General features: G+C 40.4%; 1 protein-coding gene across 1 annotated transcript; it reads left to right on the forward strand.

The window, feature by feature from the left end:
* The first annotated feature begins 1987 nt into the window (after positions 1–1987).
* On the forward strand, positions 1988–7633 carry sox19b (SRY-box transcription factor 19b). The gene is made up of 2 exons (XM_026292820.1): positions 1988–3027; positions 5867–7633. Exons 1-2 carry the CDS (start codon positions 2369–2371, stop codon positions 6126–6128), a joined length of 921 nt encoding a protein of 306 aa, XP_026148605.1. The 5' UTR covers positions 1988–2368; the 3' UTR covers positions 6129–7633.
* The last annotated feature ends 1323 nt before the right edge of the window (positions 7634–8956 follow it).

Below are 8956 nucleotides of genomic sequence, written 5' to 3' on the forward strand. Positions count from 1 at the left end.
TCCAAAATTAGGAACATCCTGTTTCAAAATGATGCAGAAAAACTAGTCCATGCGTTTGTTTCCTCAAGGCTAGATTACTGTAACTCATTACTATCTGGATGTCCTAATATCTTAATAAAAAGCCTCCAATTAATCCAGAATGCCGCAGCCAGAGTTCTGACAGGAACTAGCAAGAGAGATCATATTTCTCCTATATTGGCTTCTCTTCATTGGCTCCCTGTAAAATATAGAATAGAATTTAAAATCCTTCTTCTCACATACAAATCCCTTCATAATCAAGCTCCTTCATACCTTAAAGACCTCATAGTACCATATTATCCCAATAGACCACTTCGCTCTCAGAGTGCAGGCCTACTTGTGGTTCCCAGAGTTCTCAAAAGCAGAATGGGAGGCAGAGCCTTTAGCTATCAAGCTCCTCTCCTGTGGAACCAGCTCTCAGCCTGGGTTCAGGAGGCAGACACTCTCTGTACTTTTAAGGCTAGACTTAAAACCTTCCTCTTTGACAAAGCATATAGTTAGGGCTGGCTTCAGGCAACCCTGAACCATCCCTTAGTTAGTTATGCTGCTATAGGCCTAGACTGCCCGAGGACCATCGGTGCACTGAGCTCCCCTACCCTCCCCCCCCCCCCCCCCCCCTTCTCTCCCACCTCATGTATATTCCACCATTGAATGTTACTAACCTTGTGCTCTCTCTCTCCCCTAGTTTGTGCTCTCTCCCTCCCTCTCTCTCTCTCTCTCTCTGTACCTTCTGCAGGTGTCCCTGGTCCTGGAGCTGTTTATCGCTGATGTGCAGTTACTGGCCCCACCAACTTGCAGTGTCTATTTGTTGTTTCTTTTTGCTGTTCTTTTCTCTCTGCTCTATCCACTCACCCCAACCGGTCGAGGCAGATGGCCGCCCAAACTGAGCCCGGTTCTGCTGGAGGTTTTTTTTTTTCTTCCGTTAAAGGGAGTTTTTTCCTCTCCACTGTCGCCAAGTGCTTGCTCATAAGGGAATTGTTGGGTTTTTAGTTTTAGTTTTTGTAAAGTGCCTTGAGATGATTTGTATTGTGATTTGGCGCTATACAAATAAAATTGAATTGAATTGAATTGAATTGAATTATTTTTATAATTTGGGCATTAAATGATGCTGTTGACTATGCTATATAATCATATATATAATCATATAGCATAATCAGCAGCATCGGACCTGTCAGGATGAATAGCGTATGTTATGCCAACAGGATATAACCATCATAGCCAACTTTGGATGAAGTTTATTAGACTCAGGCACAGCATATTTCTTTCAGTTCAGGTTAACTCTGCTACATGAAAAGAGTAATTCTGTGTGCCATTGTATTTTAACCCATGTGTAGGGCCATGTCTTCATGGCCATCTGAAAAGAGGGTCAGGCTTCTTAAAAGACCTAAAACAACACGTCCTCCAACATAAACGACAGTATAGCCTCTCAAACCACTACAGTTGTGTTTCATGAGTTTGTGCCCCTACCGGTGACAGGAGACATGACATAGAGAATGGGATAAGAGAAAACAGCGAAAAAAGTACCCCGCATACGGTATGCCAAAGCCATGGTTGGTTTAGTGAAATCCCATTTAGAACCCTATGGTTAGGGTTAAAATACTCGGTGGGTAATTTGTTACGCTATGTAGGCTAACGTTGATAATTATTTTTTCCGAAATGTTTGTGCGTCTCATGAAGAACAGAATGAATAAAATGCACAGAAAAAACATTTAGAGAATTGCTGCTTCTCAATTTAATGTCGGCGCTGATGTTTACACTTTAGACCCATTGTTTTTAGTCACATAATCTGGTATGGGGTGATTATTAAGACACTCATCTGTCTGGAATGCCTATCGTATCTCCACCTCCGTCATCAACAAGTGTCTCGCGCACGGTCGGAGACCATTCAGTTGCAAATGCACGCGCACGAACAGGAGCATTCTGTTCTCTCATTGGTCAAAAGGCGACTGAGTGAACGAGTGTAGGGAAACTTGTTCAGTGAAGACGCAGATGAGTTCAGTGTACGACCTGGCCGTCTAACAAGTGGTTTTTCGCTGAGATCACTTTCACAGCACTGACGGGAAGCGTCTGTATTCGCTTGATTTCCTATGTATTTCAGTAACAAAGTAATGAGTGCCACAAACAGACTTATAGTTTAGGAATAATAACCGGAGGTTCGTTGCGGTCTGTTTTGTCTCCTGGGTGTGTTGCGAGTAATTAATTCATTTGGAACACCCGGCGCTCCCGGTTAAACCTGTAAGAAAACCTGGCCACAAGTCGCCAAGTGGAAGGCGACAAAAGGCTGCTGCGTGCGCGCTTCAGTGTTCCAACTATTACCTAACTCTTCTTAACGTTAATACATCTCTCCAATATGTACAGCATGATGGAACACGAGCTGAAGCCGACCGGCCAGCCTCCTTCTCATCAGGCCACACAGGGAATGTCACCGGTTACCGGCAACATGACCGCAAACATGGGCAGCAACGGCAATTCTCACCCGAGCTCCAAAACGACATGCGCGCCTGGAAGTGACCCCATGGATAAAGTCAAGCGGCCCATGAACGCCTTCATGGTCTGGTCCAGGGGGCAGAGACGCAAGATGGCTCAAGAAAACCCCAAAATGCACAACTCTGAAATCAGTAAGCGGCTGGGGGCTGAATGGAAACTCCTGACTGACGCCGAGAAGCGGCCTTTCATCGACGAGGCGAAGCGGCTCCGGGCCGTCCACATGAAGGAGTACCCTGACTACAAGTACAAGCCACGGCGCAAGACAAAGCCCCTGCTTAAGAAGGACGCCCAGGTGGGCAAGTACCCGCTGGCGGCAGGAAATCTGCTGGCGGCAGCTCAAGGCCAAGGTGGGAGTCCGAGAATGGAGGGTTACGGCTGGGGCCCCACCGGGGGCTATGCCGGCATGCAGGGCGAGGCACTCGGTTACACGCAGCAGCTGCACCGGTACGACCTGTCAGCTCTCCAATACCCGCCTGCGATGACGGCAGCACAGACGTACATGAACGGAGCCAACTCATACAGGTGAGACGTGTGTATTTGGGAATCATGAGAACCATCGGCGTGTAGGCAGTTTTTCACGGTAATGGTATTCTTTCTGACAGTTGGGGGAAGTTTGCATATTAATACCCATGGCGTTTTAATCACTGTCTGGAGAAAGGATAATGATACCACATAAATACATAGCCAACTATTAACACAACTTCATCAGTGTGTTTATAATATCAAAACATATCAACATGCCTAATGAAAGGTTAGGCATATGCAATGGGATAAGGCAGTCCTCCATGCACTGTAGGCCAAATCCACTTGCCAAACTTTGTCAGGTAGTTTTTAAACTCGGTTTTATCGAATTGTACGAATTCCTATCGTCCTGAAGAGATGCAAGTTGTTTATCCTCAAGAAGGAGGGATGTAATTATGTGAATGGTTTAAAATGGCAGTGGGCAGGAATGTACTTCAGATAAGTGAGAAAGCAGCAACAGACATCAAATATGTTTACTAGTGAAGAAGTTCATTAAAAAATTATGGACAGTAGTATTGGACAGTAAATGTACTTAAAAACAACACTAAAATATTCAGTTCTGTGATTTGGTAAATCAACAATCTGAATTGTTTGAAAATGGTCAGTGTTGATTGAATGAGGAATACAGTACAAAACTACAGGAATGACAAATTGTGTAAAATGCTCCTCTCAAGCTACTCAGTATCTCAAACTGTATAAAAGCTGACATAAAAGGAAAAAAAGCCTTAAATCAGGTGGAATTATTGAGATAAAGTGCGTTCAGTTGGTACAGAATAGGTAAGGAACATGCACATGATGGAACAACAGGCTTCAGTCTGTTGCCTACTTGTTATGCGTGCGATACTGCTCTGGGCTGGGTCCTGCATGGAATGTTGATCAGGAAAACTTGATGGCAGCAGGACTGCTCTGTGTGTGGTCCTACACCCACAATCCCATATTCCTGCAAAACTATTGTCCCCAGTTCACTTCTGGGGTTTTTTGCCTCCTGTCATAGGTCTTGTTTCCTGTAAACTACAAATTGTACTTCAGTGTACAATTGATATTGAAATTTATTCCAGTATCTCATCATTTCCATGAGCCCATTAACTGACTCAGATGTATGTGAATGCGTTGACGGCTCACATCACACTGTCCCACTGACTTACTGTAACTGTGGTCTAACACATTATTTTAAAATTTAAAGTAAGAACATACTCTGAAATCTTTGTGATTTTAACATTACTCTTTCATCTAGATTTTACATCAAGAGTCATTCTCTTAGGCTCTGTTTCTCATTGCATGGTCCCAGTAGAATGACCCATTTCTAACAGTTTTCTTCTCAGTTTTGGAGTGGATTGCAGTGACAGACTAACATGAGCCTTAAATATAAAATAAAGAAATGTTTGAGGAAGTGCTTGAATGAAGGCAGACAGAGTTTGGAGGTAGCATAGTAAACTAGGCTGTCACTGATCTGTAGACCAAATGTGCAGCCATTGCTCTTAATCGATCATCATCTCAACATGCTCATCATTAATGCTTTGGTCTGAACTAATTCCTTGACTTCCAATGTTGTGGCTGCCCCGGATGCTGACCAACCTTTTTTTTTTTTTTTTTTTTTTTTAAATACTATGAGGTGTTTCAAAGTGTTGGTTTTGCCTGAAAATATTTGCAATATAACCTCCAAGTGGAAATGTAGATCTAGTACATGTAAAATCATGAAGCACAGACTAATAGTGTAACTTCACTCAACCTCTGAAAGCAACTATTCTGCCTCACTGACATTTACAATAACAGTAACCATTTAACCAGAGATTACAGAGCAAAATAAATATCCTCGTTATTAATAGTATTTATACAATAATCAATTATGTGACTCCAAATATCCTTACACTGCAGAAAGTGCAACTCTTTTTTTTTTTTTTTTTCCTCGTTCCATACTCAAGTATAAGTGAAATTGGATGACGTTAAAGCTGAGGCCATTAGTTTTAAGTGGGGGTGTATCTATGGTGGAGCAAGGGGAGGGGGCAGCTGCCCCCCTATTAGGGTTTGTCCCCCAGCTGCTCCCATCCATTTTTTTAAGTGTTAAAACTGTAATTATTAAAACACACACACAGTCAATTAATAAAACAAGAGAGAAAGAGAATATTAGTAAATATAAATAATGTCTTAGCTCCCCTAAAACTCTATGGTATTTTGCCTTGAGCTGATTGTATTCTGGTTTGGCACTATACAAATAAAACTGAATTGAAAACTGAATTGAATTAAGGTCTGGGAAGTGTTTATCAATATAATTTAAGTATAGATATATTGTATTTCTGAATATTTTGTCCCATTTACTTATAGAATTATATTTTTACTGGTTAAAAGGGCCCATGTGTACCACCTTCTCATTCCACCCTACCAAAACCTTTTCCCACCCTTTGGTATAGACTTTGGTTGTCTTTTTTATTAGATAAAATTAATCAAAATGTCACTGGAGACAGAATTTCTGTTGTTTACTCTCTTCAGATTGATGAAGAGAGTAGATTGATGTCACAGATCATACATGGCAAACTCTCCTTCTCATTTACATGCCTTGAAGAAACTTCAGAAACCTGTGTTTTGTGTTATAACCTGGTTCGGCACCAGAAGAGCTACATTGCTGCGTATCCTACATTTGTGCATTTTTTGGGAGACAAACGTAGCATGTGTGAATGTGGGTTTTAGACTAACTGGTGCAAACATTGTCTAACTTTCTACCTTACCGTGAGTATGGGAAATAATTAGGTGTCTGTCTGTGTCTGTCTGTGTGGCTGTGTGGGTGTGTGTGTTTCACACTATCTGATATCGTCTAATTTGTACTGTCTTTTCCAACCCACAGCCCCATGTCATACAGCAGCAGTCCACAGCAGCCGAGCCCCGTCACCATGTCCATGGTGAAAGCAGAACCCGTGTCCCACTCGCCTCCAACAGGAACACCAACCCACCACCGAGGGCCTTTGCAGGGTGACCTCAGGGACATGATCAGCATGTACATTCCTGGACCAGGAGGGGATGCCAGTGACCCCATGACAGCACAGAGGGGCTACACCAGTGTCCAGCAGCACTACCTCACTGGAACCGTTCCACTCACACACATCTAGGACCGAAGCAGGAATCGGAGTGGGAGAAATGGGAAGACCAGAGATGGTTGTGATGCACAACTATCTGGACAAGAGATGGAATTGGGTGTAACAAGATGTGAAGGAAAAACACATTTTCCTGCATTCAGTAGTCATACAGTGCCTGTGATTCGACACACACAAACATTTCTATCACTGCTGTTTTCCTACCTCTTTGGTGTCTCGTCAGTTCAAAGAAATGTTTCCCTCTCCCAGAGCACACATACAGAGCTGAGACTCCTTCCTGCCCCCCACTGTATCAGACCTCATGCAGTGAAGACAGGGGCAACGCCTGTTTGTTTTGTACATATTAGGAAATGTTACTTGATTTTTTTTAAAAAATATTTTTAGGAGTTATCTATAATAAGTCAAAAGACTCCTGATCATCACCCTAAACACCTGTGACACTGGCACTGATGACAGCTCCATCATACCCAGTCACAGCTGGGTGGCAGTGGGGAAAATGGAAGTATATGCACAACTTGAATAACAGAGCTATTTAAAATACAAACTCTTTGTGCCTTTGGCTTTGGTTAAATATTTTATTTTGACTGATGAAACCCTGTTGGAAGGAATGGAAAACACCTGTTGGACAATCAGCACTGCATCAAAAGGAAATTAATATAACACATCCTTCTATAATCTGCAGTGTTTAGAATCTAGAACCATACTGGTTCCCCATCCAGCACATCCAGTGTCTTCACTCACACCACACTCCTGCATTAACAGCTGTGACTCTTTTTATGCTGTCTGTATCAATTTAATTCAGTACAATTATTAGTTTTAGATTTTATCTTTGATGTAAATATTTGGATGCATTGTTTGGGTCACTCTGTGTTCACTGACCTTTTCCAGTAGTAGTATTTTTTTTGTTTTGTTTTTTAGGCTTTTCTTTAAGTGAATTAATATGAAATGCTACATTTCAGTCATTTTATTTTGTTTTATATTGTGGTTTAAGACACACAAGTTATGTCTTCCGAGTACACTGGATTAACTAATGACCTTCCAGGTGTTTTTAGGTGACTTGTCAATGGTTTTATTTTTATCAGCATTAAAGAGAATGTTTCAGAATCTCCAGCACACGTAGCTTCTTTTTAAACATTTTCAGATAACTTTACCTGTGGATACTCATATAAATTTATAAAATAAGAAATCAACATTTTAATCCTGGTTCTCTCAAACAATGATGATAATGTCATTTGTCTGTTTAGTCTACTATCTGGTTAATAGTGCTGCTATATAGACCGAAAGGAAACATATTCCCAACCTACAAAAAAAGTATTGACTGGTGGTCAGTTCTTCAGTTTGAAGTATTTGATTAGTAACTGAACATGCACTGGAAATGGATGTCTGACGTATTTTTGAAAAATGGAGAGCCATTCCATAGAAGTAATACATAAATGTTTACATTGCTCCCCAAATGTTTGAAAGCTTAACTTTTCTACTGACTTGTATCTCTATTTTTAGAATGAATTCTTGCATATAAATGCTGCCATGTTCTAGAATTACTGTATGTAGCTTTCATGTAAATAATGTATACATTTTTAGGTTCTTATACTAAGAACCTTGATTTCTTTTTGATTTAAAAAATCTTTGATATGAGATTCATGACAATATTAAAAGTACAAATCATTTTCATGATTGATGTGGGTGTGTGTTTTATGCTCTCTCTCTCTATATATATGTGTATATATATATATAGTGGCTATTTTAGTTTTTCAATAGAATACAGCCATTGTAATACATTCAAATAATATTTAGTTTTTGATGACACAGAGAGGTGTTATTTCAGCTGTATGATTTTTTTGGGGTGGGTGGGGGGTTGTTGCTCTGGATACATAAGCAGCAAGTAAAATAGTCCAATAAAATGACACCAATAATCCTGAAACTACCTGAATTATTTTTGCTGACAATATCAACTAAAAGTGCACATCAACTTTTATAAAGGTAGAATTTATGGCTGTGCTGTGGGATTGCATTCAATTTAGGTGCAGGCTACCTATTATAGTGGCCACTGACTCTTAAGTACTTTTTGGCACTTTTAGGTTGAATATATTGCTAGAGACCATACCACTCTTCTTCCACTTTGTATGTTTTATCCCCTTGAAAACATGCAGTAAATATTTTATAAAGCTCTTGATTTAGGCAATACCGACCATTTTTCAGACCATACTGCAGATTTTGGTTTTTAATGTTAGCAAACTACTAACAAATATTTAAATCATTATCCGCTGTAGGGTTATTAAAATATATTTACCAGTCAGTGGAAAATACAACTGGAAATTCAGGTCGACTGGAAAAGTCTAGATTGCGACATGATAATGTTTTACACACAAGCAAGTGTTCTGCTCACAGATGTCCATGTCCTACAGAAATGAATGGAAATCAGTTACAATCTGGAACAGTAGTAAAAACACACAAAAAGTGCAAAAAGATGGATCTTGTGTTAAGGTGAAAAAACATGACAAACAACTAGAATTCTAACGTTTCCATATTTTGTAGGCAACTGTAAATACAGTAACTTTGATTTAGTCACAATAAAGCTATATATTTTTCTGATAGCCTATTTCTGGCAGTAACCTATTATTAAATCTTTCCGTTGGTTAAGTAGTCATTTCTACTCAGGTGAATTGGAAATGCTGGTCGTTTGCTTCTCAGTTTATTCAAGTATGACCTCGTCCATCCAAATTATTATAGAAAATAACATAGCAGCAATGAAAATTCATCTTTTTTCACTATCACAGCGACTTCACAGGCGGGGCCCTCAGCTCTGCCCGGGGATGCTCGAAACTCTGGACAGAAGTGAACAT

The sequence above is a fragment of the Mastacembelus armatus genome, chromosome 18, assembly GCF_900324485.2.
Source record: "Mastacembelus armatus chromosome 18, fMasArm1.2, whole genome shotgun sequence".
NCBI lineage: Eukaryota > Metazoa > Chordata > Actinopteri > Synbranchiformes > Mastacembelidae > Mastacembelus > Mastacembelus armatus.

Excerpts from the sequence above, each read along its gene's own strand:
- sox19b (XM_026292820.1), top strand. The coding sequence starts at position 2,369 with ATGTACAGCATGATGGAACACGAGCTGAAGCCGACCGGCCAGCCTCCT. Across the intron at positions 3,028-5,866 it reads AACGGAGCCAACTCATACAG|CCCCATGTCATACAGCAGCA; the intron begins GTGAGACGTGTG and ends TCCAACCCACAG.